The sequence below is a fragment of the Anser brachyrhynchus genome (genome assembly GCF_964034855.1).
Source record: "Anser brachyrhynchus genome assembly, chromosome: 1".
Taxonomy (NCBI): domain Eukaryota; kingdom Metazoa; phylum Chordata; class Aves; order Anseriformes; family Anatidae; genus Anser; species Anser brachyrhynchus.
The window spans coordinates 23,483,464-23,501,018 of NC_137694.1; the positions used below are offsets into that span (position 1 = coordinate 23,483,464).

General features: G+C 35.4%; 1 protein-coding gene across 4 annotated transcripts in view; it reads left to right on the forward strand.

Annotated features, from left to right (window-relative positions):
• The window catches only part of POT1 (protection of telomeres 1), a 137,784-nt gene that overhangs the window by 109,160 nt on the left and 11,069 nt on the right, over window positions 1-17,555 (forward strand). For all 4 annotated transcript variants that reach the window (XM_080575734.1, XM_080575733.1, XM_080575732.1 and 1 more), the window contains exons 10-15: window positions 3,235-3,390; window positions 10,612-10,772; window positions 11,506-11,594; window positions 12,504-12,542; window positions 12,934-13,090; window positions 17,273-17,478. In XM_080575734.1, the coding sequence (XP_080431860.1) occupies window positions 3,235-3,390; window positions 10,612-10,772; window positions 11,506-11,594; window positions 12,504-12,542; window positions 12,934-13,090; window positions 17,273-17,478 (808 nt within the window). The remainder of the gene's footprint in view (window positions 1-3,234; window positions 3,391-10,611; window positions 10,773-11,505; window positions 11,595-12,503; window positions 12,543-12,933; window positions 13,091-17,272; window positions 17,479-17,555) is intronic.

Here is a 17,555-nt window from a genome sequence, read left to right on the forward strand (position 1 = left end):
TCCTTGGTACTGCTGCATTAAATGTTGCTACAATATTTTTAGAAACAGCACATTGCATTTTTCCTTTACTAAAGCAGGAAAGTTTTTTCTCATGCAGACCAATAAATGCACTACACAGAAAGAAACCTTAAGTGTCATCCTGTAACATGTCTTGCAGCTGTTAAAAGTATTTCCATTTAACTGTCTCTTGTGAAATGGTTGTCATGATACTCAGTAAAATTTCAGAACTTTGTGGACTAATTGTCATTCATTAATAAGTATATATTCAGCACTGAAGGACCCTTTGCAAGGACAGAGGCAAATGCTTTCTTAAGTTATTAATATTTATTTACCTTCTTTTGTGTGCTGTAAGCTCTAAAGTCTATTTTGTCAATTTTTTATAGTAATGAGAATAACTTGAGGGCTGGGGATTGTCTAGACAGGACAGTAAAAGCTTAATGAAATCCAATAGCACTAGTTCAGTTTCTCTGATTCCTTGTCAGTGTCTTTTTTTTTTTTTAGCACATGAAAATGTTAAATACTTAAATCTGCATTAAAATACATCACAAAAACTAAGGTAGATGAACATTGATATGCTTTTGCTCCCTTCAAACAGGTCAGAGTCCTTTCCTTATATATCAAATGTTGGTCATGCTGTAAGAGAAGCCTTTTATAAAACTTGTAGACAAAAGTCTGGTTACTTTGTTGATCCACTAAACAAAGAAACAAAACACCACCGGCTCAAGTGGATTGATCATTAAATATTATTTACTGTTAAATTTCTGTTCTTAGTTTTTATAACTGATTTAAATTTGCAACGTCATTCCAAGTGTATCACTTATTTTAGTGGTTGGTAATACAGTAAAGTGTAATGAGGATTTTAATCGTTGAACTGAAATAAGTAGTGTGCTATTGTTTCAAATGTAACTAAAATGACTTTGAGTGATTTTGTGCATCACCCATAGCATAACCTTTAATATTACACTTGGTAAATGACATAGCACAGCACCTCAGTCTGATGTAGCGTGAAGACTGAATAACTTACCTTACAAAGGTAGGAAGGAGGTGCTTACCTCTTTCTGAGAATTTTGTTTTCAAACCAATGGAGACCTCATGCTGGAAATTCTGCAGTCATTTATACCTTTCATAAGAGTTTTACTATTCTTTTCTTCTGTCTGTCAGTTGTCTGTGTTAAGCTAAGTCATACAATTAGCATATTCAGCTGAAGAGACTTAATGAGTCAGGACAGTAGGCTTCATCGTATCTCTCTGATTTCAGCATCTTGCATGGTGATCAGAGGTCATCACTAACTATTCTGTAATACCAGTCTGTTTATGGCTGGTAATGGAACCATTTGCTGTTTCTTATCCAGAGTTCATCTGATTTTTGTTGGAAAGAATGAAGGCACAAGGATAGCTGTTCATAACTGTGGCATTAGCAGATACAGAGAAATTAACAGGAAGTCATAGCTACTGTATTTTCATCCACAATTTAAGTAGAGTGAAGCTGGTAAGCTCCTGACATATCTGTGCTCTTATTTGTGTAATTAAAAAGACAAAACCACATACCTAAGGACTTTTTTTGTCAAGAGAGTCTACGGGCTTAGAAATTCTTCCCAAAAACGCCCTGACACCAGATGCATTAGTTCCTCTTGCAAAGGACTAAAGCTAAATAAGTCGACCTTGGACCTGATGAGGCGCATTGAAGTTATTTCAATCATTTTGTAAGATCCCATCTGTTAAGTGTAAAACTACAAGTATGTCAAATAAAGCCAGTTGAAAAATAATAGGAAACTTGACAAACTTAAAGTTCTTCATTCTGTCAAAGTGACTATTTTTATAAATACTAAATGTAAATACTAAATTTCATAAACACTAAATCTGTATTTCTCTAGCTCAGCTTTAGGAAAGCCTGGCTAATTCAAGCAACGGGTAGCATCTCATTCAAAGGTGGTTTTAAATATTTCATGGTACAGGATCAGAAAATAATAGGCTTTTTTTTTTCCCTTTTAAATCTGTGGCAGCATGTACCACCTCATTATCAGGGTCCTTCAGAATACACTCTTATATCAGAACATTAATTTGATGTTATGGGTCATTTTTGCTGTAAACAGTTTTCCCTTTTATCTCTTGATTTGGGATGAGTGTTTCAGCCATGAGTTATTCTCGGTGCATTTACACATGGCTTTGCTATTGCTTAGATCTTTTCCTGTGGGTCCTTTGATCCACAGCAGTTAAGCATTCAGAAAGGGGTAGAAACCCTTTAAAAATTAACCTTTGGTGTCTTCGCCTTACCCCTCCTTATCCCCTTCTCACCCACAGTGCTTTTTTCATGATACCAAAGAGGTGGTATCATGAACTATCTTAAAATTAGCTTCTGTTGGACCAATATGCATAAGTTCCTATGAAATGAATTTGGTCTCACAATCTCAAACGCTTCTAGATTATTATTTTTTCTGTACTAATATTTCAGAGCATTATTTCTGCTGTTGCCTTTGAGAAGAGTGTGTCTTTAGGAATTCTAAACTATAGCTTACAGAATATATTGTAAGGGGCCAGCACTGAAAGTTTAATGTTAAGTAGTAAGATTATGGTTGCAAAGTGCTAAGTCTGTTATTACCTGTTTGTTGGTAATCTTTCTTTTTCATAATTTTGGTAGCTCAAATATAATTCTATTGATATTTCACTACTTAAGTGTATGTCATGAACTTAGCTTTAGGGAACCAATTTTTAGAATCCTAGTTATTAGGTATATGTTAAATAGTGATGCTTTTCTGATCTGTTCTGCATAACTAGCAGTGTAGACTGATGTAGGAAATCATTAGTAATTAATGGAGCATGTGCTGTGTACTGAGGTTTCACATTCTGGAGCTGGAGTGCTCAAAAAAACCAGCAATGATTAAAATATTAAATATAGGCAGTTATGCAGTAAATTCTAATGGTTGTATTTGCTGGATAAACAGTTGAGGTTTTGCTAGCACTTTTTTTTTAATTTTAAGAAAACCAGGTTTTTAACATTTAATTGTGTTCTGTGTGGAGGTTATATTATACTCTGTAAAGGAAAAAAAAAAAAGTCCCATAAAATTTAATTTCAGTCATTTAAGAACTTTAGAACATATACTCGAGTTAAGATTTCTTATTGTTAGACTCTTTTTTTTTTTAATCTGTTGTTTGAATAAAAAAAAAGCTAAACATTATTTAAAATGCTCAATCTAAAATCTTTTGAGCATACTGAAATGGTTGACTTTCATTGCAGGTGTGGGATGGCACAAAATGTCCCTACCCAACGTGGAGGGTACCTATAGAAGCAAGAGACCTGGAAGGAGAAAAAGTTCTTCTTCATCGGCTGCGAAATCTAACAGTGGATATTCTAGTTTATGACAACCACGTACAACTGGCAAAATCACTCAAGGTAATGTAGTTCGGTGTTTCTAGCTGTCATTTTGTGGCCTATTTTATGCTTAAACTCACTTCAGAGAATGTATCACTTCAGTTCTGCTCTAAATTAGTTTCAGATATTATTCTTTATCTTTCAGTGTATTCCCCATACCTTTGAGTTGAATGCAAAATTCCTTTGTGTGTAAAATAGCCTCATTACCCTAAAATTTCCATGAAAAAAAAATCTTCCAATTAAGCAGTTCTTTACAGACATTGTAGTGTCGTATATAATCCTGTGGACATAATGCATTCAGAAAATGTATTCTGTGCTTCAGAAGTATTTTTTAAATGATATAAAGTGGGGTTAAACTTGTAGTCCCATTATAAAGGCCTGTAATTCTGAAGTCAATAAAGGATTTTATCTGTTCTATAAACTTCTGCAATTTGCAATGCTATCTTCATTTAGTGGGTCAGTAATGTTGATTATGCTTAGAGAAAACAACGTAATTAAACATTTGATCTTCAGCAATACTGCCATCTTGCTTCTAAATACAGTAAATTAGCAAAAATTACATCTTTCATTTTATGTCTTTACTTCTGTATCCAAGCATTGTTTTTAAGATATTGCTTACAAGCAAATAAGTGCAAATGGTAGACATTTGTTGTCTGGAGCTATCAGCAGATATGAAATCGATTTAATGCATAGTGCCCAGTCATAAGTAAATGACAGAAAGCAAAGTAACTTTCCTTCAAGTAAGAATTCATAACAAAACTTACAGAATTATTTCATTACTTACAGGTTATCTTCCAGAATTTTTCTTTTGCTAACTGTTCTCATCTATCAATAAGCATAAATGCTGATGTTCCAATGAAGCATTATGTTTTGGAAATTAAGGGGGGGAAATAATGAATATTAATTAAAATTGATGAAATTAAAAAATAATGAATCCCATATATATTCAGGAATTCCTGTTGAATATGTGCTACATGGGATGTCTTCATCAGTTCTCCCCATTTCTTTCCTTCTGTATGCCCTTTCTTACTTACCTGTAAAGCATCTGTGCATTTGTTGGATATTGCGTTGCGTAGCAGAGGTTCTAATGTCAAAGGAAACTGTTTAGAAACCTGTCTTGACCTACTGAGCAGCAGCACAGGTTGTGTTTTTCTCCTTCTGGCTGTGTCCAAAGTTGCGATATTTTCAGTCATTTAAACTGTACAAGTTTTAAATTTTTTTCTCTCACTTTTTAGTGAATTGTCTTAGAGTTATTGAAGAAAAAATGCTGATACCCTAGCAATTAGACTTCAGAAAGATTTATTGAGTTTACATTGCAATTTGTGCAATTAATTTTGTTTCACAGAAAAATCTAAAGATAATTAGATTTTTGGGACTCCTTATAAAATTGAAGCTTTAATAAAAGGTTTATTTTTAAATACTAGTGGAGATCATCTCACACTAAGAAAATTAATTAAAATACTGCGTATTAATCTGCATATTTTTTATTTCATACAGGGTCTTGTTATGCAAATATTTAAAAAAATAATTTATGTGGACGTATTAAACTGGAGGGAATTGAGTGTATGCTTGTGCACCTTCCTGAGTGTAATCACAAGAACAGTGTGGACAGAAACTGTGTACTAAATGATCTGCCAGTTTATGGTTTCAGAAACAATAAAAGCACACTATTTTTGAGCCATCTCTTCTGCATTTGAAAGGAGCTTGGAATTGCCTTGTTATTGTAAATTGTTGAGGAGCTGTTAGGTTACACTCCCATGTTGTCATGTATTATTTGCAATGACAGTTGCAGCTCTGAAATGATGTTTTATGTAGGAACAATCTGCTTTATGCAGCCTTGATACCAAGAAGGGCAGACTGAAAAAAAAAATAATAAAATAAAAATCTTATTTATAATTGTATCTGTAGGTAAATGCTCACACAGGGAAGCTCTGAGTAACCACTACACGGTCTAGAGAAACTGTGTGACTTATTACAGTCAATTGATAGCAAATCCTAGCCTGTGCTGCAGGCATTTGTTAAAAGCTCCTTGTTTGTGTTGTCTGTCCAGAGAACATTGAAGATGTGAGCATTTTATCCCTTTTCACCAGTCAAATAATATTTACAAATCTCAATGAAGAGAACTTTGTAATTTCAAAGGGATGCTGCAGCTGATACTGCAAATAGACTTTTTGCAACCTATATTTGCTGGCCTTCTTCCCCTGGTAAAAAATGTCTTTTCAGCATTTGCTGCCTTAGCAGAACACAGAATTTTCAGAAATCTCATCTCTGAAATAGATTATTTCCTGGGGCATAGAAACATAAACAGAAGTACAGCTAAGCAGAGACAATGGTGTTCACTTCATTTTTGCAGAATTTCCCTCTTCCTTTGACTAGCCTTGGTACATGAGGCTTTCCTGTTTTTGTAGGAACCCCAGCCTGCAGCTAGCTCTCCAGAGTACAGTTGATCCCTGTAGGTTGCAGTTTGTTGTTACCCACACTTCTTCCAGATTTCCCAGAGGTCCTCAGGATTCACTCAAACCTTACCATACAACTCAAAAAAAAAAAAAAAAAAAAGTCTGTGACGTGGATTTCTCCATCTGGGGTGTTTTGCTTGATACTGAATGCCACGATGAGCATCAGAGGTCCATCAGTGCACAGTAGGAGTCCAGCTGTCCACATCTGGTTAGAGATTTCCTTCATATACAGTTATTCAGTGGATATGTGGTACTGTGCATTCCCCTCATGGGTTAATATAATCTTTTTTTTTTTTTTGCCATGTATTTTCTAGTTAGTATAATCAAAATAGTTAAGTGTGGTCACGCTCAAGGTCCTAGTCTTTAGTGTCTCGACGTTTACTATTGTTATATGTCTTCAGGTGCAAAATTTGAATATTTTCTGTTGTTGTTCCAGCTGTATACAATCTCAAGTCTTTTTTGATGGTGCTAGTGTCTGTCTGAGTCACATTTCTAACCTGTAACTTCGAGTTGCTTGGCTGTATTACCTAGTTTCATACTTTTCAGGCTTGGGTAGTATTCCTTTGACCTGTGTGGTATTTTCTTCACTTGTATTAATTAAAAAGAACAAAAAACAACCCCACAACCTGTTTAATGGATTTAAGTTGCTTTTTTTTGTTTATTATTCCTTGGTGGAATTCCTTCCTTTTATTATTCCCGAGGTCCTTGGGACCATACCTAAATACTGTGTATGTGCTTCTTGTCACTTGCAAAAAGTTGCGCACAATTTACTTAGTAAAATTTGAGTGCTGATATGAAAATGATCACAAAGAAATCACTTTGAATATTATTAGCCATAAAATAGGCATAAAAGTCAGCATAGATTGATTTGGTTAAGTGATTTCTGTAGATAAAGACAAGCTCTTGTCACAAGTGTCTTTGTGTCCAAACGTAAATATTTAACTACCTTGACAAAAGACTTTTCAGAAATAATCAGTGTATTAAATATGAATGCAACCCATTATGTTTTGAAGTAATTATAAGAATTTGCTATACTAAAAAGTGTTGTTGTTTTATTTTGAAGTTGTCTAGTTACAGGAAACTGTGACGTCTTAAAATTTTTTTGGCTTTATCTGTTTTTAAAATAGGCATATTTGAATTGTACTGCAATTAGGATGTTAGTGTATTTTATAGTGTTGCCAGCAATGTGTTGTTATTGTTTTAATTTCATTTTAAATAAATTTGCTTTGAATGAGGTAGGTAGGTAGTTCATAAATAAAATTCTGTGAAGAGTTGCTTTTGTACTAAATTTGAATAATGGCTCTGTAAATCATGTTTTTTTTGCTTTAATGTAGATTATAATTTTGTCTCAGTCAAGTATATAATGTATACTTGATCTACAGGCATTCAGTAAACAACAGAAATACAGTAACATATTTAGCCTTAACACCCACAGCAGTTTTTCACTGTAAAGAGTAAGCAATGCTGCCTCCCAAAGGAATTTATGGAAATTGCAAGTCTGTCTTGCACAATCAGATCTGTTATTTTATGTTGACGTTTATATCTTCCTGATGTTTTCAGTATTTGGCAATGCTGATTATAATGAATCTCTGTAGTACAGTTATGAGTGATATTAAAATATATAAAAATAATAGCGTTTTCAGAAGTGATCTAATAAAATGCATATGGAGAAAGCAATTTTTTTTTTTTTTACTGATCAATAATTTTGGGAAGTTGAGTGTTGCACTGAAATACGTAATTCATTCGACTTTTTGCATGAATTTCAGCACACAATTTTAGAAGGCAAAATCAACATTTTACATTCTTGCCTTCTTGGCTCTCCTCTACCACGTTAGCAACATTAAATACTTATTTTTTTCATACAGTGTTTTTGAAAGAAAACAAAACCCACTTCAATTCTAATAGAATTTTTCCTGCTCATATACAAATTGCTCTTGGGAAAAAAAAAAAAAGTAGGTTGACAATAATATATTGACATAAGGTTATTTGATAGGCAGAACTTAGTTAAGAACTTAAAAGGCTGTTTGTCCAAAAGCATTTGTCATAGTTATCTGTTTAGTTTTATAATGTCTGTCCCTTGCATTTTTGTTTATTGAACATACTTAAATGAAATTTAACATCTGAAAAGAGAATAAATAAATACATAAATAAAAATGCTTCAGATAAGCCATGATCTAAATGTGCAAGTTGTCCTGTTTGTATCAGTGGGCCTTCTTGCATGCTTGTTTGGTTCTGCTGGAGATGGGCAATAGAAAGGAAAGGAGGACCTAAAAAATTCAGGGAATTTTTCCTGAAGTGCCATTCTAGCATATCGACAGAGATGCTGTACATTATTGTATTGATACAGCTGTAAGGAATGCTCCTCTTCTGGGGGTGGGGGAAAAAAAAAGCTGCAAAGGATGTTCATTACCATAACTGAGTCCTGTTCCAGAAAGCATTTTGTTGCTATGAATTTATGGTTAGATATGGATTCAGTTAATGCAAGTGGTGATACTATGATATATATATTATTCAGTATCATATATACGATATGTCCAGTACTTCTTCCCTGCAGAATGCTTATGGGCTTAAGGTTCTTAACTGGATTTAGAGCAGATGGGCGGATCTCCTTAAGGGGGAAAAATCTCCTTCCAGATCTAAAAAGTGAACTATCTCTTACAGAAGGTAAAGATAGGAATACCGATGTAACCTAGGTGCAATGCTTTTGAAGCATTTATTTAGAGGAAACGTACAATAAAAGAGCAGTAAACCGATGTTACGCTGCTTGCTTTATAATCTAAATGTTAGCTGTTTTTGTCTGTCGAGTGTGAAACAACATGAAACCTTCAGAAGCACCTCATTTCTAGCCTGCTAGCAACTGACAGTCCATCACCAGTAATTTCAGTGGTTGCGCAAATATAAAGAGTGATGATACTAGTTATTGCCAGTAACCACATATGGTAAGTTGTGTAACACGAGTGAGATGCTTTCAATGGACAAAATGAGCAGCCCCTAATATACAGATAATTAAAACTCTGGTAGGAGCTCTATGGCAGAAGCAAAATAGGTGCTGGCTGAAGTGCAACTTCATGTCCTAAGTGCCTGAATTTGAAAATATGCTGCCTTTTTCATACATTATTATTGTTTAAAGAAGCAGTTTGATACCAGCATTATATAGTTGTAGGCTGTTCCTTGATACAGATTCCAGAAGGATTCCAGAATCAAGGTGCTGCTCTGTGTCCTTTTGTGCATCCAGATGTTTATCTACGTGTAGTCTTAAGACCTGGCCAATCCAGTCTCACAGGTACACTTTCTTTACACAGGCAGATAGTGATAGGACAAAGGGGAAAGGTTTTAAACTAAAAGAGGGGAGATGTAGATCAGATATTAGGAGGAAATTCTTCACTCAGAGGGTGGTGAGGCACTGGCACAAGTTGCCCAGAGAAGCTGTGGATGCCCCATCCCTGGAAGTTTTCAAGGCCAGGTTAGATGGGGCTTTGAGCAACCTGGTACAGTGGGAGGTGTCCTTGCTTATGGCAGGGGGATTGGAACTAGATGGTCTAAGGTCCCTTCCAAGAGAAGCCATTCTGTGATTTTTTTGAGTTTCTACAGTTTAAAGTTACTCTGTCACTGGCTGTCAGTGTATCTAAAATTAGAGCTAAAGCTGAAATAAGGCTTAACAGACTGGCTGCTGTAATATTAATGTTAATGGAATTCCATTTAAAATAATTTATCATTTATATAGTGCTATTTAAAAGATACTTAGGGTGAATATAAATCCAGGTTATTGAATATATGTAGCTTACCATTTATCAACTGAATCTTAGGTTAGACTTTAAAAAAATTATTTAGGTGCTAGTAAATTTGATTCAAAGGCCTTTAAGACACATCATAGGGAAATTAACAATATAATGAAGTCTCGAGATTATCTACTCTAGAACATTGGTTTGGGGTTTTTTGGATGGAGTTGGTGATAGAGAGGGATAAAGGGAGTAAAATTCTGAAATGAAAACAAAGTTGTAAAGATATGTTCAGTGGTTGCCACTCTGTAACTTCTTTCTGAATAGGGACTTGTGTAAGTCCATTTGTGTAACTTGACCAAACTTTCAGAGAACACAAAATAAGCAAAACAGGAAGTACACACTCCATGTACTCCCTGGAAATCTGGGAGACTTTGGAATCCATGTCTCAAAATCTTTGAATTTATAATGCATTTCCTTTTCTTCTGGCATAGAAAAAATGTTATCTGTAAAGTAAAATTGAGATACAGTAGAGAAACCTGTGTAAGCAGATGTATTTGTATACATGAAGAGATAACATGCCATGCATGTTGATGGACACGATGTGAATTGCTGAGGATGATCATACATGGCAAAGTTGCAGCACGTCAGTCTCTTGAGGGTTGCATAGAGAATATAGAAGACAAACTGTGCCCTCGGGAAAGGAATACATTGGCTCCCTTGATCTGTATTCTTAAGACTGCTCGAGAATCAGATTTTGTAAGAAGACTTATGCTGGTTCTGAATGCAGCCTTTGCTGCCAGTAATGTCTGATAAAGCAAAACGCATAGGTCACCCCAAGAGGTTTTGGAGTATCCATCTTTGAAAATATTCAAAACCCAGCTGGACAAGGCCCCAAGCAATCTGCCCTGCTTTGAGCAGGGTGATTGGTGAGACGATGTCCAGAGGTCCCTGCCAAGCTTAGCTATTCTGTGATTCTGTAAAAACAGGGAGAGAGCTTTATGAGGCCTACATTTTTCCAAGTAAATAGCTAACTTTGTGTTACCAAATCTTTTCCTTTTTTTAAGATTGGAAGTTTTCTGAGAATTTACAGTATTCATACAAAACAAGCAAGTGCTGAAAATGAAGATGTTTCACATGTAGAATTCCATCTTCATGGTGGCACCTGTTACGGTCGAGGAATAGGAGTGTTACCAGAAAGTCACCCAGATGTTAAAGAACTAAAAACGTAAGTTCTACTTTTTTTTTTTTTTTTCCCTAGGTGATTCTGGAAAACAGCATTCCAACTATACCAGTTTAGAATTGTAAATGGATGTAAGAACAAGAAACTCTGGAACAGAATATGCCTTTAGCACTGCTAATGTGAAGAATAGGTATTTGGGAGGATAAATAAATGAAAGGTATTTTTTTTTCAATTGGAAAATTAAGATTTCTATTTTATAGTGGTGTAATGAATCGGCAACTCTAACATACTTACTCTGTTTTATAGTGACATATTTTTAGAGATAAAAGCCATAGTTAAGCAACTGGCTTTAGGACACTTTAAGCATATGCATATGTGTTAGTTGCAAATAGTGAGTCTTAAAAGATATTTAAAATGAAGCATGTAATATAAAACTTTTCTGAACCAAGTTTATACACAAGGAAAAGCTAAGTAACCAAAGTCCCTGTTCCTTTATCAGGAATATAGAATTTCTTTTGGCACTATGTTGTGTTTAAAGTTCCAGAAGTGCTTTGGAAAGGAGTGTCACCTGCATCACTAATATGCAGTCCTGCAACTTATGATTCAATTGAGTTTTATATCTCTGCTGGAGAATTTATGTCTGAACATTATACCTGTGTACTGATAAACAGTAAGTTTCATATATATAGTCTCTTATTCATATATCTATATCTGTATATATATATATACACACATGAGAGACTACTAGATTATAATGTATGAAGCCATTTATTTTTAGATTCTTAGAATCTGTGGAACTGGCAGACAGTCAGAGTATGGATAGCATGTCTTCGCTGGAATTAGATAGCACTTCTAACAATATTGCAGGTAAGAATAACTGAAAACTGATTTCCTCTTTCTTCTAATATATATATATGTGATCAAGATAAGGTTACAGTTATTGCTTCTCTAAATGTGTGATATTACTTTCACATACAAAGTGTTAGAGAATTCTTTTGATTTATTAGACTGGAAATTGACCTTACGCTGTCCTATCTCATAGTAGAAGCCTTTCACATACATTGAAAAATATTTTCATAGAAGGTAGTGAATAAATTATTAAACACAGGCTGTGTTCTTAATCGTACTATATTAGGTCATAAAGTCGAGTGTCATAATAAATCCCTCTCTCTAACAGAAGGTTTGTTAAAGACAGACACTGGAAACGCCACTACACAGCTGCTTGCTGAGGAGACTTTCCAAATCCATCGAGTGGAAAAGTTATGTTAGTGGAAGAGTTGCAAAGTGTGGTGCCATGGAAAAGTAGTATCTTACGGACAGTTCTCCAGATCCTATATTAATTCTTTTAATGGTATTTTTATCTTAGAATAAAAATAACTAAAAGTTAATTAAACTCTGAAGCTGGTTGGACACAGTCTGCATCTTTGCTTCTGGCTTTTAAAATCCTACGTTACTTAGCCATTAGTAAAATACTTAGAATTTTGAACGGATTTACTGCACTGTGTATGTGTAGTAGAGGCTGTTCAGAGGAGGGACCAGGCAGTCCATATTTTTTTTAGAATAATGTCTGGATTCTTGTCCAGAAAGATTGTAGAGGGATAAATACAGTTTATATCAGTAATTATCATTCATTTTATACGCTATGAAAAATCAGAAAGAGTTAATTTTATGTGTTTGACTTTTTGTTGTGTATTTGTCTGTCTATCTGGTTTTGTATGTCCACATGGTAAAGAAGAAAAGGAAGGAAAATAATTAGGAAATTTTTCTTGATTTCAGATCTCGAATCACAGAGATGTCAGCAATTATCTGTTACAGGTAAGGAACATTTTGATGACAAAATAAACTTCATTTCTACTAAAGAACAAAAGCTGTTTTTGAGACATCAGCTCAAATATTGAAGTAATGTCCATTGCTTATTACAGTAAGAACTATTATAAGATTCTGAGTTTATGAATTGTTTTTATTTATAAAGGAATAAAACAAGTAGGTATTTTATTTCCATATGTAGAGTTTCTACACCGTGGTCCCACAGCCTTATCTTAAAGGCTGCCGTAGCATGTTGTATTAATAAATCTGAGGCTGCAACTTCGAGGGGAAAGATAAGGAGAGAATTAAGAGAAAATGCATACCTGCAGTGGCCATTCAGCATATTCCGAATACTATGTTGTTTAATAGGTATGTGTGGCTTTTTTTTGTTGTTTTGCAGTATTGACAGATCATCAGGATTTGAGTAACACTGTACTGAAAACTATTCGGAACAGCAGAGCTCCTCAACAGTATCGCATTAGAGCAAAGCTGAGAACTTTTAAACCCCAGAAGCTCTATCAGTCTATTAAACTTCATTGTTCCAAATGCAATTCTTTGTAAGTGCTTTACACAGTAAAAGTAATTTAGAAATTGTTCTATGTGTTTTAGGATGTCTAGATTTTCAGTGTATTTTTATCTTCTTTTTGTGTAAAATGAGCTGAATTTAAATGTATTTCATTTTGAGCAAAGATTTGAAGCTCACTGGTAATAAGAAAATTTGAAATCATCAGATGGGTTACAGTTACAGGATCCTTTTTGCACTTTCAAAACAATTTTTCTTTACTTTCAAATTTGACAGTGAGCATTTCTTACACTGACGTTGTATTTAAGTACTTGGTTCTGTCTTGCAGATTTAAAATAGGATGTGCAAAAGGGTGTGATAGTCATAGGATCATAGTCTCTAAATTATGGTCAGCATTAATATGTCTTTGGATAAAGTGAATCTTCCAGAGGAGCCATCTTTTCTTGATCCAAAAATACCAGGGAAATAACATTCATCTCACTATTTTTGTCTTTTTCTGACTCAAGTCAATTTACTCACCAATTTTATGATTGTTATTTCCCTTGTAATGTGGTTTCTCATTGTATCAAATAATGTTTGATTAAATGATCTCACCTAAAAACAGACATTTCTACTGTAATCTCTCTAAAATGGGGGAAAGTTTGTTTGACACAGCCTATTTTCAATTAAAATATAAAGCGACATGCATTTTAGTGCTATTCATGATTATCTGAATCCTGTATCACCTTTTTTTTTTTTGCGTGGGTTAGCCTCGCATCAGTCCTGAGCAAACAGCTTTATGTTAAACTGATGTAAACTGTTTCCTTCTTTAAGTGATGGCATGTTAGTATTCTCCTATCCTTTTGGATTTTTTTATATAATCAAAATTTATTATAAATGAAAATCACTGAGGCAAGAAAATGCCCATACTAGCTTTTCCTGGTGCTTTTGGGTGCAAAGTAATATGCTTGCTCCTTTAACAGTATTTCTCGCCAGATGTTGTTATATTATTATCTTGGTTGCTAATGTAAGAAGTAGTGCTTCATCATCTTCAAAACATAGAAGTACTTGATCTTTATTACCAAGTATAAAAAGGAAATAATTACCAACTCTCTCTGCCACTTTTTTAGATATATTTGCCAACTCTGTACAAGCCTGTAGAATTGGTAGCATTTTGTTTGTTCCTTTTGAGCTTTATCCTTATCCCACAATTTTACTTGACTTTATATAAATTCTTGACTTGTTAGATTCCCCATTCCTGTTTGAGTCTCCTGCTCTTTCACGTATTGCTGCCATCTTTTTGCCTCATAATTAGGGCAGGCTTTCAACCAGAAAGATTTGCAAGGCTTCAGTTAGAGTATTTCTTACTACTGCTACTGCTACCATCCTGCAGCAGTGATGGGACTACTTGCAGTGATTTTTCCAGAAATTTAGCTTCTCTGTTCTCAACATTGTATGTCAGGTGAAAGGAATCAGTGAAATACAATACTGCAGCTTGAGTTGAGTGAATTAAAAGGCCAGAGAAGGAAATATGATTCTTACATATTCTGCCGTGGCAAAGAAGTTGTTTCCTGTTTTAGCACGTACTGAAGAGCTTGACTGAACAAAGTTCAATGTGAATTTGAACCTTTAACTTTCTGCAGTAAGGTGCTTATAATTCTTCATACATAAAGTCCTAGTGAGAGGTGTATTTTTGTTTTATCAGACTTTGAAAGATTTCCTCTAAATAGCAAAATATTCTCAGAATGATTGAGATTGGAAGGATCTTCTGGAGGTCATCTGGTCCAGCCTCCCTGCTCAAGCACGACCACCTAGACTATGTCCACGTGGCTTGTGAATATTTCCAAGGAGGGAGACTCCGCAACCTTTCTAGGCAACCTGTTCCATTGCTCAGCCACCAAAGTGTTTCCTGATGTTCAGACAGAACCTGTTGTGTTTCAGTTTGTGCCCTTTACCTCGTCCTGCTGCTGGACACCACTGAAAAGAGTCTGGCTTTGTCCTCTCTGCCCCTCGGGTATTTATATGCATTGATGAGATCCCCCCTGAGCCTTCTCTTCTCCAGGATTAAAAATAAATAAATAAATCTCTCTCAGCCTTTGCTTATAAGAGAGATACTCCAGTCCCTTAATCATTTTTGTGGTCCTTTGTTGGACTATGTTATGTCCAAGTCTTTCTTGTTTACTGGGGAGCCCAGAACTGGACACAGTACTCCAGCTGTGGCCTCACCTCTGCGGGGTAGAAGGTAAGGATAACTTCCCTCAACCTGCTGGCAATACTTTGCATAATGCAGCCCAGGCTGCCATTAACCCTGTTTGTGCAGAGGGCGCACTGCTGACTCATTTTCAACTTAGTGTCTACTGGGACCCCCGGATCCTTTTCTGCAGAGCTGCTTTTGAGCTGGGTAGCCCCCAGCATATACTGGTGCGTGGGCTTGTTCCTCCCCCTATGCAAGACTTTATACTTCCCCAAGGTCCCTGTGAACCTCCCTGTCAGACCATTTCTTCAACCTGTTGAGGTTCTCTTGGATGACAGCATGACCCTCTGGTGTATCTGCCACCCTCTCCAGTCGTCAGCAAACTTGCTGCACTCATCATTCAGATAACTAGTGAAGGTGTTAAATAGGACTGGATCCCATATTGACCCCTGGGGTACTCAGCTAGTTACTGGCCTCCAGTTACACTTTGCACTCTTTGCACCACTGATCACCATCCTCTGGGCCCAGCTGTTTCCAAGTCACCTCACTGTCTGCCCATTCAGCCTACTCATCAACAGCTCGTCTATGAAGATATTATGGGATTTATTGTCAAAAGTCTTACTAAAGTTCAGGTGGACAACATCTGCGGCTCTTCCCTCATCTACCAGACTGGTCATTTCATCATAGAAACTTATAAATTTGGTCAAGCATGATTTCCCGTTGGTGAATCCATGCTGTCTAGCACTGATGATTTTCTTGCCCTTCATGTACCTGGAAATGGTTTCTGGGATTATCTGCTCCATCTTTTTCCCAGGGATAGAGATGAGGCTGTACAGCCCTTAGTTCCCCGTCTCCTCTTTGCCCTTTTTTGTAGATGGGAGTAATGTTCCCTTTTTCTGTTATTGATATAAATAGAAATAGTTTTATTTGTATACCCACACTAAAGAGATTACAACCTTCAGGTTTCATTTTCCCAAAACCAATTTGTTCCATTCCTGCCTGTGCAGGAAATCTACAGGCTATAGAGGCCAGAAGTTTAATTTTCCATTTAAAATAGTTATCCAGCAACACAAACAGAAAGAGTTCACATGAACAGCAGCAGTGTGCTCATGAAAAGAAAGTTCAGATTCAACAAGACTTTTGTGTATCAATTTTATAGTTACAGCAGAAGAATATCAAAGTTTGGGCTTTATAGGCAGGAATTGTTCTATTCACTGGTTAAAGCAAGCTGCTCTTGGGTTTGAAAGTTAAATCATCAAAGTAAGCTGCAGGAGTTGTTGGTATATTCTCTTTAACCCTGCTCTGAAGGTTTCTATCTACTTTCTTCCAATATTTTATCAAATAGCCCAAGCCCTGCCCAGGCAGGTCTGTCTTGCTTAAGAGAAAACATCCTAATGTGTTTTTTTTCTTTCTGTACCACCTCTTGGCTCTTTTCCTGTTGGCAATGCTGTTAAAATTTGAATTCCTTGCGTTATTTCCCTGTGGGTGACAACTGGAAATGTATGAATGATGCTCTCTAATGCAACAGAAAAAAAAACAAAACCTCTGTGACACAGAGTTGCAGATTTTGCTTTTACAATGCATATGTGAAGCAATTCTTCTTTTGCACTTTTTTTTTTCTTTCTCCAAAATACACAAAGTAAAATAGGCAGGAACATAAAGCTGGAATTTGTATGAGCTTGTAAGGTCTTTTAATTCCTCTAAAGCGGTATGCAATTGTGTGGCTTTTTTAAGGCCCAACTGAAATCCCTTAAATCTCTTATTTGTTTTTCCATGGATTTACATGTGTGAACAAAGGCACTAGGCTGCCTTTGCTCATAGGTAAGCTTACATTACTCCATATATTTGTTGGAAATGGAAATGAATTTTCTTAATATAATTTGTTGTATAGCTCTTAATGCCTAAATTGATGTAAATATATATATATTTTTTTTCCTGTATATACTTTAAGTCTCATGACTTTTAATATTTATTCAGAGTTCTGTCTTCCTTGTTGCTAGATTGCTGTTAGCATTTACATACTAATTTTGGAAATGGTTTTAGGCAAGAAGTTCCAGATGGAGATACCTTTGACTTAATTTTGCAAGGCTCTGCAGTTACTCCCCCAAACCCAGAATTACACAGTACGTCCTGGTATGAATCCGTAATGTGGACTACACAAGACCAGAAACAAAGGAAAATAACTATTCATTTTGTAAAGCACGATGAAATGCTTCTATATCCTGAAGATACCTTGCTTATGATAGAAGGTAAGATAAATAAAAATATATCACTTCTTATGGCACAGTGATTGCTCTGGGTGTATATATAAATAATTAAAGTTAAG